The 17144-nt window shown below is 41.0% G+C and overlaps 1 protein-coding gene across 1 annotated transcript in view; it reads left to right on the forward strand.

The window, feature by feature from the left end:
• The window catches only part of SYCP2L (synaptonemal complex protein 2 like), a 114556-nt gene extending 97705 nt beyond the window's left edge, over positions 1–16851 (forward strand). Inside the window, exons 27-33 of the mRNA XM_046006111.1 lie at positions 496–597; positions 2410–2516; positions 3648–3739; positions 6598–6697; positions 6798–6848; positions 14267–14332; positions 16684–16851. Coding sequence (XP_045862067.1) covers positions 496–597; positions 2410–2516; positions 3648–3739; positions 6598–6697; positions 6798–6848; positions 14267–14332; positions 16684–16851 — 686 coding nt within the window. The remainder of the gene's footprint in view (positions 1–495; positions 598–2409; positions 2517–3647; positions 3740–6597; positions 6698–6797; positions 6849–14266; positions 14333–16683) is intronic.
• The last annotated feature ends 293 nt before the right edge of the window (positions 16852–17144 follow it).

Raw genomic sequence — 17144 nt, forward strand, 5'->3', positions numbered from 1 at the left:
CAAGTCACTGTAGCTTAGTGAGGAGCTAAGATGACCTCATCCATGAGTCCGCCCTCAGTACAGTGCTAAAGCTCCCGTGTCTCCAGCAGGGGACACACTTTTTGCAGGGTGATCCGATGAGTTTCTGAAGGCTCATCTGCTCAGATACCATTCTGCCGTGCTGTTTAGCCTGAGCCCCGGCAGTGTTTCTGATGCTACATCCACTCCTGCTTTGTTTGAGTCAGTCCGTACTCTGCTAAGCAGATCATTCCTAGATGTTCCCAAGCTCATCAAAGAGATGCCTGTTCCTGTGGGGCCTCTTTCAGGCATCAGGAGACTTCGTGCTTTGATGCTTGTGCTGTTCTTAGCGTGTCAGCTGATAAGTAATTAGTAATGGGGGACAAGTTTTGCTTGCTGCTCAGCAAAGTTAGGTAGTAACTGGTGAAGAGAAGACAAGATAAAATTGGGACAAAAGGAATGTGTGTGTGGTTGTTAATGTGCTGCGCTTGCTTTTAGACCTAGCAGATGGCAGTTTTGCTAAGTCAAAACAGTCAAAATTCGAAGAAGGTGATGCTCCAGATCCCCTCTCCCTGGTGACGGAAGAGACCGACTTAGCAGGTAACATTATGCGCCCAGCCAACCACTCAAGCAAGAGGGTGACAAATCCGTAAGCCCTGAATGTCCCAGCATGCACTACAGGGGGCTTCAGTTTGAAGATCGAGGTTGCTGCGGAACCCTAACAACTAAGCATTTTATCCTTTCAAAGCCAAGTAAATTGTTGCACAAATCATAAAGGCAAGTAAGCGCCATGTCCTTTCTGTTTTGATTTCTGCCTCTTCACTCTTCGTTATGGCAGTTTTCAGGGCCTCTGGTTCTTAAATGTCTGGGTCTCTGCTTTAGCTGATAGTTATTAACGAAGTTTTTATTAGAAATATCCACTCTATGCCAGTGAAGGAGAACGACCCAAGATATCTACATGTGTGGAGTTGATGCCACTCTGTTTCAAAACAAAAGGCTCCAAGAGGGTGAATTTGGAAGCTCAGAGGTACTAGAGGTTGGTGATTAAGAACCAGTGGGCTGGGGCGCCTGGGTGGCTCAGCGGGTTAAAGCCTCTGCCTTCAGCTCAGGTCATGATCCCAGGGTCCTGGGATCGAGCCCCGCATCGGGCTCTCTGCTTGGCTGGGAGCCTGCTTCCTCCTCTCTCTCTCTCTGCCTGCCTCTCTGCCTACTTGTAATCTCTATCTGTCAAATAAATAAATCTTTAAAAAAAAAAAAAAAAGAACCAGTGGGCTGAGTTCCAATCCTGACGCACCAGTGGCGCATGAGTTTGCCCAAGTTATATTTGATCCCTCTGTTCCATATGCACAACAACAGTGCCTACTTTAAGTGGTTTGTGCGAGGCTTACATGAGTCAGTACCTACGAGTCAACAACCTCAGGGCACCCAGAAGCTGTTACAGCAGCGTTGCCCCCTTAGAAATGTCCTACCTGTCGTGTCCTCCTCACAGCCTCTCATGACCCCTCCTTAGCCTGCTTCTTAGACCTAATATCATCTGCCCCCATTTAAAGTGCTGGGAAAGTTTGGAGGAAATGAGCACCTGCCAGAAACTGAGGTTTGATAGGAAGCTGCTGGAAGTGCCCACCATGGCTCTGGGTTCCAAGCTGGCCTTGTCAGCCAGAGTCAGGCCCCACTTACATCCGTGCTTCTGACGGACTCTCCAGCCTCCGGGCAGCTGATGGGCTAAGCATGTCGATTCTCAGCCTTGTGTCAGTTTCACTTAATGTTCTGTTTTGTTTTTATTTTATTTTACTTTATTTTATTTATTTATTTATTTATTTTAAATTAAAAATTAAATTAAATTAAAAATTTAAATTAAATTAAAAATTTAAATAAATTAAAAATTTAAATAAATTAAAAATTAAATTTAAAATGAATATTAAATTAAAAATTTTATTTTGATGATGGTAATTTTCATGAACAGAGACAATAAAGAACCCAACACACCAAACTGAACGTGGCCAGGATGTCCAGTTGTTTCAGCATTATTTGTAGAGAATACTATGCTTTCTGTATTGAACGACCTCGATACTGCTTTTTTTGTTTGTTTGCTTTTACTATATTTTAAATTATTTTTATTAACATATAATGTATTATTTTCCCCAGGGGGACAGGTCTGTGAATCATCAGGCTTACACATTTCACAGCACTCACCATAGCACATACCCTCCCCAATGGATATTGTTTTTGAGAATCAATTGACCTCATAGGTAGACATTAATTTCTTAACTCTACATTCCATATGATTTATCATTGATTTGGCAATATGAGTCTCTTCATGACTGTAACTGTCTTTTTTTAAAATTTATTTATTTTCAGCATAACAGTACTCATTGTTTTTGCACCACAACTTTATTTTATTTTATTGTTCAGAAGGCACTCCTACTGCATCCCTAGAAGTTGTGCCCGAGAATTTGAAGAGTTCTGCTGTCATCCTGGCCCTCGAAAACTTCACTAGAGAACTGAAAAGGAAATCAGAGGTGATGGTCCACTAAAAAATGAAGAGCTGGCTTGTTCGGGGCTTAAAGGAACAAGTTCTTGTTATTCATCTGTACTGTTGTTATCCTGCATATGTGAGGTGCTCCTGAGGCTGAGGGGAGGTATACTTGCCTTAGCTAAGGGCCCTGACTGTCGTGCCTTTGTGGACTGTGGTTTGGATTATAAGACAGCGGTTCCTGTGGTTTGGATTATAAGACAGCAGTTCCATGTCCATTTGCCACAGTGGGACCGGATGCACTTATATGGAAATCAGACCCATGGTTTGGTTTCACTGAGCGCATTCTCAGACAACAGGAAGTACCAGGAAGCAATGATTCAGTCACAGTGATAGGCAAGGAGGAGAGGGGGACCAAGTGGTTGAGAGAGGTGTCCAGGACAAAGTTGGAGGTGGGCTTTGGGTAGATGTTGGGCGGAGTGGTGCATAGGTAGGCTGTCCCAAAGTCTTGTCTGCAAGTTGAACTTTGGAAGCATTTCCGTTCCCTCCTTTCGTGTCCTATTGTTTATAAATCCCCAAAGAGTTATTTATTAGCATAGTTGAGAAAAGTATTTTACCCTGACATATATTCATTTAACTAATTTGGAAAATCTCCAAAGTCTTGTCATATTCTCTGTAATACCAATGTAAGCTATAGTGGAAATTTGTTAATAATATTCCATATGTGCTTTGATAGCATGAATTAAATTTTCCTACTTTAGCCTATTATTCTTTGTTGGTACCTTCCTAAGGTGATACACAGAAAGTGTGTAGCAAGGTGTCTCATCACCGTTGTTTAGCAGTAGTGTTTGCTATGAATATAAGGTGCTGGTAGCATCTTTTTTTTTAAGATTTTATTTGAGAGAGAGAAACAGATGGTGACAGAGATCTTGAGAGGGAGCACAAGTAGGGAAGAGAGGGAGAAGCCAGCTCCGCACTGAGCGGGGGGGGGGGGGCTGATGCAGGTCTCTGTCCCAGGACCCTGGGATCATGACCTGAGCGGAAGGCACATGCTTAACTGGCAGAGCCACCCAGGCGCCCCTGCTGGTAGCATCTTGTTCACACAAAGCCTGAACTCCATTTATGTAGTTATGCTTAATTCGAATGTGATCATTTTGTTATTGCTGTTCTGCTTTAGCTTAGGTACGAAGGGAGTCCGCTTTATTCAGGAGATGCCACGCAAGCCCCAGATTGCTTAATCCAACTTTTAAACCAGATACATCAATGCAGGTAAGTGTTGGGTTTCCAAACAAGGTCATAAAATTGTGATCGCTCATAAGTATTTGTATCATGTCCATCGTGCTGGGGTCATGAGGACCTGAAGCTTGAGCAGCTCTGAGGTTTGCTACATCACCTAAGCTGTCCAGTTTCTAGTCCTTCCTTCATAAGATGATGGGGGAAGGCCTTCCATCAGCTTCTTCTTGGTCTGCCATGGTATGATCCTAAAACACTATTTGTTAAAAAAAAAAATTATAATCCAATTGTGAAGACAGAGCAAGGATGGGTAAACATGGGAAAATGCTGGATAAGTGCTATGTGTCCTCCATGTGCAGTGGGCTATTACTCAGCCTTAAAGAATGAAATTCGAGGGCGCCTGGGTGGCTCAGTGGTTTAAGCCGCTGCCTTCGGCTCAGGTCATGGTCTCAGGGTCCTGGGATCGAGTCCCGCATCGGGCTCTCTGCTCAGCAGGGAGCCTGCTTCTCTCTCTCTCTCTCTCTCTCTCTCTCTCTCTCTCTCTCTCTCTGCCTGCCACTCTGCCTACTTGTGATCTCTCTCTGCCAAATAAATAAAATCTTTAAAAAAAAAAAAAAAGAATGAAATTTGAACACTTAACCGCATCCTGGATGAACCTCAAGGACATGATGCAAAATGAAATAAGCCAGACACAAAAGGAGCGACGTTGAATGATTTCACTTATATGAGGTACTTAGAAGAGGCAAATTCCTAGAGAAGGGAAGTGGAATAGAGATTACCAGAGAGTGAGAAATAAGTTATTCTTTAAGCAGTGCGGAGTTTCTGTTTGGACCATGGATAAGTTCTAGAGATGGATGGTGGTGATGGTTGCAGGACATTGTCAATGTACTGAATACCACTGAATTGTCCACTCAAAGATGTTTAAAAGGATAAATTTTATGTTATATTGCCACGGTAAAAAGTTCTATGCACCTGGACACACACACACGCACCCATAGGCGCAAACACTCTGATGACCATGAGATGGGAAGGATAGGAAAGGTGAGTGGAGAGGGGGTTCTGTGGTGTTTAATCTAGATCCATTATAATGGAAGCATTTCTGCAGTGAGATTTGAATGGTTTGAATGGTATAGGGAAGGTGGGTATAGATTGTCTCTTGTTGGAGAGAATGGCCTGTAGATGAAGGAGAGAAAGAAAACGATGGAAGGTTGGTTAGCTTAACTGAAGGAGGAAGTTTCTTAGGGCAGAAAATATAATGTGAATAGGAATTTATAATTTTTTTTCAAACTTTTGTACATGCAATGTCATTTGATTCTCAAAATAAGCCCATGAAGGACTTTGGACTTGGAGAACTTCCATTATGTTGTAGGGGTTACATATTCATCTATTTTTCATTCAGCAAATGCACGCTGAGCAGCACGAGGTGCCAGGGCCTGGGCTAAGTGCAGGAGAGCAGTGACGACAAGCGTTGAGAGCTTCTTGCCTTCATAGAACTTTCAGCCTACTGGAGTAGACAACCATAAACCAACAAACAAGCGGTTTATGTGGTGCTTAGATGCACAATACCAGAGGTTGGAAACTTTAGAACTAACATGTAGAGGACAGAGTTTATTAGCCAATTTCAGCTTTCAGGACTAGCTTACGGCAAGAGAGGAGGGGGGCAAGTGGAAGTTTGGAAGTGATGGGGAGTTATGATTGGTGGCATAAAGGCTTCTGGTCCAGGTCTGGCCTCTATGTCCTTTTCCCTGGAGTCATCTCTCCTTTGCTCTAAGAATGATATTGAAATACCAGCTTCTTCTGGACTTCTTTTGAAGGGATAAATCCAAGTTTTCATAGTTTCTGGAGAAGAGGATGGTCATCCAGTGAGGGGAGGGAAGAAGAGATGTGTGTTCTTTTTTTTTTTTTTTAAGATTTTATTTATTTATTTGACAGAGATGACAAGTAGGCAGAGAGAGGGAAGCAGGCTCCCCGCTGAGCAGAGAGCCTCGATCCCAGGACCCTGAGATCACGACCTGAGCCGAAGGCAGCGGCTTAACTCACTGAGCCACCCAGGCGTCCGAGATGTGTGTTCTTAAAAACAAAAGTTAGCAAGGATGTGGAGAAAGGGGAACCCTTTTCCACTGTTGGTGGAAATGCAAACTGGGTCCTCAGAAGGTTAAAATTAGAACAATCCTATGACCCAGCAATTACCCTGCTGGGTATTTATCCAAAGGATACAAACAGCGATTTGAAGGGACACATGCATCGCAATGTTTATAGCAAGGTCTACAATAGCCAAACTGTAGAAAGAGTCCAGATGTCCATCAACTGATGAATGGATCAAGAAGATGTCTCTCTCTCTCTCTCTCTCTCTCTATCTCTCTCTCTCTCTCTCTCACACACACACTGGACTATTACTCAGCCATCAAAAAGACGAAATCTTGCCATTTGCAGTGACATGGATGGAACTAGAGGGTATTATGCTAAGTGAAATAAGTCAGTTGGAGAAGACAAATACCATACAATTTTACTCATGTTGAATTTAAGGGAAAAAACAGATGAACATAGGGGAAGGAAAGGAAAAATAAGATAAAAACAGGAGGAGGAAAACCATGAGTGACTCTTAACTATAGGAAACAAACTGAGGGTTTCTGGAGGAGAGGTGGATAGGGGGATGGGTAACTGGGTTGATGGGCACGAAGGAGGGCACGTGATGGAATGAGCAGTGGGTGTTATATGCGACTGATGAATCACTAAACTCTACCCCTGTATATTACAGTATATGTTAACCAACTTGAATTTAAGTAAAAAAAAAAAGTCTAGAGAAGAATAAGGAGTATCCTTGTAAAAAGAGGATTATCTCTTGTTACAGTCAAGCAGTTCCAATGAAATCTGTTGCTTTTTGCATTCATCAGACTGAATAAACTAGAGCAGTTTCACGGTTTTGTTCTTCAAGAGCTGAACAATCTTGAGAAGGATATTCAGACTCTGAAACACCTTGAGAAGGATGTTCTGGTGAGTGCCCCCCTTCTTTTGGAATATTCTGTGAGACTTAAGAGGATCCGTTCCAGGGTAGAGTAACTGATAACCACTTAAAACTTTTGTTCAATTTTAGGAATTTTGGGAAAAACAGTCTGATGACTTGAAATCATTCTGCAGTCTCCAAGTACTGAGGTATTTGTTCCACGTATTCTTTCTGGAAACATCTTAGTTGAAGGGTAAGGGTAGTTCTTTAGCTATAGTATGAGTGATTGAAGTAAACAGTGATGATGTAAAAGTGCCTGTGAGTAGCTATGAAGCGGCATCTTTTCAAACCAATTAGTTCTGTGGCACTCCTTGAGCAAAGAGTGTGGCTTAGTGTATCAATGTAGAAGTACAAATTTTGAAAAGCATAAACGGAATCATACAAACATCAGTGTTTTTGATTCAAACTCTTATTTTTAAGCAATATTTCAACAAATTAAAGGAAAGTATTCTTTTTTTAATTGACATATAATGTATTATTAGCCCCAGGAGTACAGATCTGTGAATCGCCAGGTTTACACACTTCTCAGCACTCACCATAGCACATACCCTCCCCAATGTCCATCACCCAAACACCCTCTCCATAACCCCCCGCCAAGCAACCCTCAGGTTGTTTTGTGAGATTAAGAGTCTCTTATGGTTTGTCTCCCTCCCGATCCCATCTTGTTTCACAAAAAGTATATTCTGAGAAAAATATTTAGGTATATACTGAATTGTGGTCTTATAAAATATATTCTATATTTAAGAATATATATATATGTGTGTGTGTATATAAAACAGCCAATGAGTTTATCATGCTACACCTTCCTTTCAGTGTGATTACTCCGTGTACATTCTGAGGCTGTTGCTTCCATTCATGTAGAATAAAGTCTGATTCTCTGGAGCGTAGGGAGCGGGGAAATGCAGAGTAGAATGGACCCTCCACTCCTCCGCTTCTGCCCGGGGAGAAATTCTAGTGTTTTGTTTCTGCTTGAGCAATCAAAAAGAATCCTTATACGTAATGGCCTAAAGTTTTATCCACCAGTTCAGAATCCGCTTCTGTCACAGAGATCTAAGTCAGATAGTTTTAGGAAGACGATTATTCTGATGACACTGTACATTTCAAACAGCAGAAAGTTTAAAATACGAGTTCTTCATTCTTTTTACTCCAGTTAACACAGTTAATAATGATGAGAGTGGATCAATAGATTTTCAGAACTCTTTCAGCAGATGATTAAGAGAGATCCTTTCATAACCTCTTCCCTGAATGCTCCTCGTTGGTTGTGAAAGGCTCTCCGACTTCTTGGAATTAGGACCTCTTCAAACTTTGAAAATGTATTAAGTTTGCCAAAAGAGCTTTTGTTTCATGGGCTCTATCTGTGAATATTTTCCATATTAAAAGTTGAGATGGAGATTTAAAAATATATATTTATTTAAAAATAACAGAAACATGCCAACAAATTGGACAACCTAGAAGAAATGGACAAATTCCTAGAAAATTAAAATCTTCCAAGAGTGAATCAGAAAGAAGTAGAAATACCAAACGGACCAATTACTGGTGATGACATTGAATCCTAGTAACAAGCCTGAACTGGTAATTTAAAAACTCATACTGCTTTGATCACCACATCTTTGTAATATAACTTGAATTCTAGAATTGTGATGCCTCCAGTTTTTCTTTTTCAAGATTGCTTAGGCTATTTAGGGTCCTTTGCAATTCCATACAAATTTTGGGATTGTTTACTCCAGTTCTGTGAAAAATGCTTTTGCTATTTTGATAGGAATTGCTTTAAATGTGTAGATCGCTTTGGGTAGTAAAGACTTTTTAACAATATTTGTTCTTCCAACCCATGAACACAGAATGTCTATTTCTTTGTATCATCAATTTCTTTCATCCATGTTTTGTAGTTTTCAGAGTACAGCTCTTTCCCCTCTTTGGTTAAATTTATTCGTAAGTATTATCTTGGTGTAATTGTGAATGGATTGTTTTCTTTTTCTGCTGCTTCGTTATTAGTGTATAGAAATGCAACAGATTTCTGTACATTAATTTTGTATCCTGCAACTTTACTAAATTCATTTTTCAGTGCTGGTAGTTTTTTGGTGGAGTCTTTAGGGTTTTCTATATACAGTATCCTATCACCTGCAAATAGCAAAAGTTCCCTTCCTCCTTACCAATTTGGATGCCTTTTATTCCTCTCTCTGCCTGATTGCTGTGGCGAGATTCCAGTACTATGTTAAATAACAGTGGTGAGAGTGGATAGCCTCGTCTTACTCCTGACTGTAGGGAGAAACAGTTTCAGTTCTTCCCCATTGCGTATGATGTTAGCCGTGGGTTTTTCACATAAGTCCTTTATTATGTTGAGGTATGTTCCCTCTAAATCTACTTTATTTTTACATGAATGAATGTTGTACTTTGTCAGACACTTTTTTTGGATATACTGAAATGATCCTCTGGTTTTTGTCCTTTCTCTTATTGATGTGATGTATCATGTTGATTGATCTGCAAATATTGAACCCCTGGTGCATCCCAGGAATAAATCTCACTCGATCATGATGAATGCTCTTTTTAAATGTATTCTTAGATTATGTTTGCTAATATTTCGTTGAGGATTTTTGTATCTATGTTCATGAGGGAGATTGGTCTGTAGTTCTTTTCTTGTTGTTGTGTCTCTATCTGGTTTTGGAATCAAGGTAATGCACAATTATGTGGTCAGTTAATCTTTGACAAAGGAGCAGGAATATGCAGGAGAAAAAACAGTGTCTTCAACAAATGGTGTTGGAAAAATGGGAGAGCTAAATGCAAGGGAATGAAACTGGACCATTTTCTTACACCATACACAAAAATAAACTGAAAACAGATTAAGGACCTAAATGTAAGACATGAAACCAAAAAAATCCTAGAGAAGAGCCCAGGCGGTAATTTCTCTGACATCAGTCATAACAACATCTTTCTAGATATGTCTCCTGAAACAAGGGAAACAAAATGAAACAAAAATAAACTATTGGGACTTCATCGAGATAAAAAGCTTCTGCACAGTAAAGGAAACAACCAGCAAAACTAAAAGACAACTTAATGAATGGCAGAGGTTTTTGCAAATGACATTTCTCATAAAGAGTTAGCATCCAAAATATATAAAGAACTTATATAGCTCAACACCCAAAATGAATAATCCAGTTAAAAAATGGGCAGAAGGCGGGCACTTGGGTGGCTCAGTGGGTTAAAGCCTCTACCTTCGGCTCGGGTCATGATCCCAAGTTCCTGGGATCGAGCCCCACATCTGCTCTGCTCAGCGGGGAACCTGCTTCCCCCCCTCTCTCTCTGCCTGCCTCTCTGCCTGCTTGTGATCTCTGTCTGTCAAATAAAATCTTTAAAAAAAAATGGGCAGAAGGCACATAACAGGCACTCTTCTAAAGAAAACATGTCGGGTGCCTGGGTGACTCAGTGGGTTAAAGCCTCTGCCTTCGGCTCGGGTCATAATCTTAGGGTCCTGGGATCAAGCCCCACATCGGGCTGTCTGCTCAGTGGGGAGCCTACTTCCTCCTCTCTCTCTGCCTGCTTGTGGTCTCTCTGTCAAATAAAATCTTAAAAAAAAAAAAAGACAGGTAGATGGTCAAAAGATACAAGAAAAGTTGCTCAACATCACTCAGCATTAGGGAATTGCAAATCAAAATTACAATGAGATATCACCTCACTCCTGTCAGAATGACCAAAACCAAAACCAAAAGAAACAATAAATACTGGTGAGAATGTGGAGAAATGGGAACACTTTTGCACTACTGGTGGGAATGCAAACTGGCGTAGCCACCATGGAAGACAATATAGGAGTTCCCAAAAACTTAAAAATAGATCTACCCTATGATCTGGTAATTGCATTACTGGGCGTCTGTCCAAAGAATTAAAAACTCTGTCTCAAAGGGGTACATGCATCCCAACGTTTATTGCAATTATTTACAATAGCCACTTTATGGAAGCAAACTAAGTATTCATCAATAGATGAATAAAGAAGATGTTACCAAGGGCACCTGGGTGGCTCAGTGGGTTAAGCCTCTGCCTTTGGCTCAGGTCATGATCTCAGGGTCCTGGGATCGAGCCCCACATCGGTCTCTCTGCTCAGTGGGGACCCTGCATCCCCCTCTCTCTGCCTGCCTCTCTGCCTACTTGTGATCTGTCTGTCAAATGTATAAATCTTTAAAAAAATTCTCAATAAAAATATTAGTAAACAGCGTTCAACAGAATATTAAAAGGATCATTCATCAAGATCAAGTGGAATTGGGGTGCCTGGGTGGCTCAGTGGGTTAGAGCCTCTGCCTTCAGCTCAGGTCATGATCTCAGGGTCCTGGGATCGAGCCCCACATTGGGCTCTCTGCTCCGCAGGGAGCCTGCTTCCTCTTCTCTCTCTGCCTGCCTCTCTGCCTAGTTGTGATTTCTCTCTGTCAAATAAATAAAAAGATCAAGTGGAATTTTTTCTAGGAACTCGACGATGGTTCCATTTTCACAAATTAATCAGCAATATGCTACATTTATAAAATGAAGTTTAAAAAAATCATAGGATCATCTCAGTAGAGGCAGAAAAAACATCTGACAAATTTCAATTTCATTATTGGTTAAAAACTCGAAGTGGATTTCGAGGGAACATACTTGACATAATAAAGGCCATAAATAACTCAGGCACAGCTAACATCCTAATGGTTTTAAAAACATTTTCTCTAAGATCAGGAACAAGAAAAGGATGTCCACACCCACTACTTTTATTCAGCATAACAATGGGAGTCTTGCACAGCAATCAGAAGTAGTGAAAGGTACCCAAATTGGTGAGGAAAAAGTAGAATTGTCCCTATTTGCAGATGACATGATACTATATCCAGAAAATCCCAATTCCACCAAAAAACTGTTAGAACCTATTAATGAATTCAGCAAAGTTGTAGAATATAAAATTAAGATACAGAAATCTGTTACCTTCATATACACTAATAATCAAGTAGCAGAAAGAAATTAAGGAAAGTCTCACTTATAATTATATCACAAGGAAATAAAATCTAGGAATAAATTTAACCAAAGAAGTGAAAGACCTGTACTCTGAAAACTATAAAGCATTGTTGAAAAATACTGGAGACAAAAACAAATGGAAAGGGGCACCTGCATGGCTCAGCGGGTTAAGCCTCTGCCTTCAGCTCAGGTCATGATCTCAGGGTCCTGGGATCAAACCCTGTATCGGTCTATCTGCTCAGCAGGGAGCCTGCTTCCCCCCAACCCTGCCTGCCTCTTTGCCTACTTGTGATTTCTCTCTCTGTCAAATAAAATCTAATAAAAATTTTTAAAAAATGGAAAGATAGACATGCTCATGGATTGGAAGAATTAGCATTGTTAAAATGTCCATACTACTCAAAACAATTTACAGATTCAATAGAATCCTTTTCAGAATACCCGCAACATTTTTCACAGAACTAGAACAAATAATCCTAAGGTGTATATGGAAACACAAAAGACCCTGAATAGCAAAAGCAACCTTGAGAGAGAACAACAAAGGTGGAGGCATCAGGATCCCAGTTTCAAACTATACTACAAAGCTGTAGTGTTCAAAATGGTATGGTAGTGGCACAAAAATAGACCTAGATCAATGAAACAGAGTAGAGAGCCCAGAAATCCATGCCTGTATGGTCAATTCTTTCGTATGACAAAGAAGAATATACGATAGGGAAAAGACTACCCCTTCAATAAATGGTGCTGGAAAAAACTGGACCACAGTCCTACACCATACATACAAATACACTTGAAATGGATTAAAGACCTAAATAAATGTGAGACCTGAAACCATAAAACGCTTGAAAAAACAGAGGTAGTAATCTCTTGAACATCACATTGTGTCTCCCCGGGCAAGGGAAAAAAAGCAAAAATAGACTGTTGGGACTGCACCAAAATAAAAAGATTTTGTACAGCAAGAGAAACCATCAGCATAATGTAAAACAGCCTACTGACTGGGAGAAGATATTTGCAAATGACCTGCTAAGGGGTTATATCCACCAGAATATATGACAAACTTATGCAATGCCACACCAAAAAACCAAATACTCCAGTTAAAATATAGGCAGAGGACCTGAATAGACATTTTCCCAGAGAAAACATCCAGATGGCCAACAGACACATGGAAAGTGGCTCAACATCACTCATGTTTAGAGAAATGCAATTCTGAATCCAATGAGATATCACCCTATGCCTGTCAAAATGGGTAGGACCACAAAGCAAGAAATAAGTGTTGGTGAGGATTGTGGGGTGGGGGGCAAAAAACAGCCCTCGTGTACTGTTGGTAGGAAAGTAAATTGGTGCAGCCCTTGTGGAAAACAGTATGCAGGTTCCTCAAAACAAGTGAAAACAGAAAAAGCACATGATCCTGAAATTCTGCTACTGGGTATGTAATGAAAACACAAATTCAAAAGGTCACACACATCCCTGTGTTTATTACAGTATGTTCTACAGTAGCCAAGATAAGGAAGCAGCCTGTGTCCATCGATAGGTGAATGGATACAGGTGTGGGTACACACACTCACACACACCCCAGAACATTTAGCAAATGAAGTCTCCATATTACCATGATTACCAAAATAGTTTTGGACTCTCAGAACCTTTGGAAGCTTAGGGGTCTCCAAGAAAAGGGGTCACTCAGGGGTCCTAAAGGTTTACACTTTGAGAACTGCTGATATAAATCCATGCTATATTAAGAATTAAGGAAGATTATACCCCCTAGTCTTCTGCAACCTGGAGAATTACTTTGACTAAACCCCAGATTTTAGATAACTGTCTCTTTAGTTCATACAGATTACATTGTAGGATATTAATTACTATTTGCTTTCATCACCTGATAATAGGTCCCTTGTGTGAATTTAGAATCCCTCAAAGAACAAAAATTCCTCCAAAATATATATCTTCCTGGGTTTTGCCTTTGCTCTACCGTCTTCCAGACACCTAAGGAAACTACACTGTGGCTTGCGGGGGAGAGATGATGACGATGCTTGTAGCTCATGCTGGGTGCTTAGTGGGCACCAGGCTGGAAGTGTCTATGGGACTTAGGGTTAATGAGCTTGGTTGAGATCCAGTATCTGGACCTGGTTGGTACCAGTGTCCTTTTGGCATGTTTGCACATCAATGATGGTTTTACATACTTTGCTAGAGAAGTATGAGAAGGACATTCCTCAGACAGGATTATTTCAGCCTCTAGTGCAGAGTTACAAGGAGATAGGGATTCAATACATTATAAAATTTAATTTAATTTAAATTTATTTAATCTATCTAACCAACCAAGGCATCAGGAAGTGATTCAATACTTTGAGTGGTTGTCCTAAAATACTTCTACCTATGTTGTGTGGGCTAGTGGCATTGACAGATACAATGTGTGAAATAGAATCAAGTGAAAATATGAATTGCTTAGGTTGATATTCTGAACTGACCATTGACCCTCCTCAGGTAATGTCTAGTAACACAATGATCTATGAAATAACTCTCTGGTGTATATATGTGCATACATGTATATTCTGATTTTTAAGTGGTCTAGTGTAAACATAATAAGATGGACCAATTTCTTCCAGGCTGAATCCAGACCAGTCTTCATGAGGAAAGCCAAAGCCCAGTGTCCCTACTACTGTATTCCCCGGGTAGGTGCAAAGGCTTACTCTGATGGAATTGGAGTGGCAGAAGTAGGCACTGAAAGATACTCTAATACTTTGTCCATGTTCGATGAAGTTTTCTCTTTCACAGTATCTCCCAGTCTAGAAATTATCCGTTTGGATCTGGTCTTTTCATTCAGTAAATATTTAGAATTGAGGGTTTGCTCTGCATAGGGCACCATACCACACATGGAGATGTAATGGTTAACACAGAGACCTGTTCCTGCCTCCATCATAAAAATAAATTCATTGAAGGAAGACAGAAAAAGACGAGTGAAGAAGTAAAATAATTACAAGTTGACTAGTGCTTTGAGGGATACTGACGAGAGGTGGTTTGTGGAGAGCGATGGTGTGAAATAGCGGTTTCAGGTAGGATGGTCATCCAAGGTCTCTCTGAGGAAGCGACCTTTAAGGTAGAGTTTCAAGCATAGGAAGGAACCTGACTTAGGGTTTAAAGCAACAAGATCGGGGAGGGGAGAGGATGGCATGTTTGAACACCTGAAAGTTCTTACTCAGAGTGATATTTGAGGGGACAGTTACTTGAAATGTAGCTGGGACCATGACTGACTCTCAGGGAGGGAAAGGCCTCACTGAGCACATGAAGGAGTTTGAATTTTATATTAGAGGTGAAGGAAAATATGGGTGGGTTCTGAACAAAGGCATTGGGGGTCAGGATAGTGTAATCCGATTCATATTTTTTTTAAAGATTTTATTTATTTATTTGACAGAGAGATCACAAGTAGACAGGCAGGCAGAGAGAGAGAGAGAGAAGGAAGCAGACTCACTGCTGAGCAGAGAGCCTGATGCGGGACTCGATCCCAGGACCCTGAGATCATGACCTGAGCTGAAGGCAGCGGCTTAACCCACTGAGCCACCCAGGCGCCCCCCGATTCATATTTTTAGAAAACTATCCACTGCCATATTGAGAATTGGCTGGAGAAGTGAGAAACAGAAGAGGGCAGCTGAACTGGATGGAGGGCTTTGGAAACAGTGAGAAATGGGGTCCCTCCAGGTACATTTGGGGGCCAGAATTAATAAATCACTGACAGATGGAAGCAATGGGTGAGGGAAGAAGAAGTAATGATGACTCCTGGCTTTCTGTCTTCTAGAAGTTGGGTGGATGATGCTCCCGATGAGGGAGACAAGGTGAAGACTTGGGGTGGGAGGAATATGTGGGTCAAGTAGGAACTAGAGTTTACGTGGTAATGTGTTAGCTTTCAAAGGTCTCTGCATGTCTAGGGTTTTGATGAGAAATTGGAATAATGAACAATTTTCTAGGAAATAATTTAATAAAGTGAACTCCATAGATGGGAGATATTCATAGAAGTAGAGAGTTGATGAACTACCATGCAGACATGAGTGGTTCAGATTGTGTCACAGAGAGTTCTACTGGTCCTTTATCAAAGGACAATTTCAGTGCTAGTGACTAAATGGGACTAAAGGGTAACGTTATTACTGTTTCAACACACAGAGGAATGAAAATTCCCAGATTCTTCTTACGCATCTTGTATTTCAATGCCAAAGTCCAATGAGAATTGCACAGAGAACCACAGAACAATCTCACTCGAAATAACTAAGCCAAAATTCAAACTAAAATATTGGCAAACATCATTTCACAGCTTATTAAATGATTAATATGTCACAATCAAATGAAATTTATTCCAGCAGTGCAAAGATGGTTTGATATTAGGGAATCCATTAATACACTAATTGCTAATCGATCTAGGGGAAAAAAAATCATTCTCTCCATATTTTTCAAAAGGCATTGAAAAAATTCTACATCTGTGTTTAGATTTGCATAAACCCACATAAAATTGTCATAACTAGATATTCTGTAGTATGATAAATCTCAGTCCAAAAGCCACTCTTATGTTAATGGAGAAACTAGGAAAACATTATTAATAGTTTCAGGAACAATCTGCAGGGAATCTCAGTAATGTAAAGATGTCAGTTCTCACAGGGTGGAGAGCAGAGAAAGCAAAGCTCTTTCCTGACTTTTCTAAGAGCACGAATCCCACTTGTGAGGGCTCCATCTCATGACATTAAGTCATCCCGATCACCTCCCCAAAGCTCTACTTCCTACATCACATGGGTGCTGGGGTGGGGAGTGAGTTTCAGCAGTTGAATGGGGGTGGGTGACACATTCCATCCATAAATGGTGTCAATGAATTGGCCTTTTCAGTGGAAGCAAAAGTTAGGACAGTGAGATAAGGGAGAGCAGGTGGTTAGAAAGACCCAATACTTAGGATTATAGAATGGATGTTGAGAATCAAGAACTCAGAGGTGGGGAGTCTGTGATGACAAAAATCTGAGAGCACGTAGCTGTGGCGGGATTGAAGAAATGCTTTCGGCCACGAGAAAGTGAAAGAACCGAGAAGCCAGAGCAGGAAGGTGGGTCCCTCGCAATGGACGTTGTTACTACTGCGGCTGATGGGAACCTGGGCCAGGTGACCAGAGGGGCCAGGATGATGGACGATCATTCAGATGACGGGCATGAACATGGTTGAAAAGTGTCTGCAGGAGAGGGAGCGGGTCCTGTGTTTGCTAGTTCAGAGCAAGGAGATTACTGCCTCTCCACCTGGTCAGGAAAACTAACGGGATAACAGAGAAGAGAAAAGCTCTTACCTGGCAGAGCGTATTGGGGAAAGTGGTACCTTCAGAAGTCATCCACATTTTAGTTAAAAGGATGAGGCATGGAGACCTTTTCTTTCAAGAAGAGGCTGAGGTGGGGCATCTGGGTGGCTTGATTGTTAAGCATCTGCCTTTGGCTTGGGTCATGATCCCTGGGTCCTGGGATCGA

Source organism: Meles meles, chromosome 5 (genome assembly GCF_922984935.1).
Source record: "Meles meles chromosome 5, mMelMel3.1 paternal haplotype, whole genome shotgun sequence".
Classification (NCBI taxonomy): Eukaryota; Metazoa; Chordata; class Mammalia; order Carnivora; family Mustelidae; genus Meles; species Meles meles.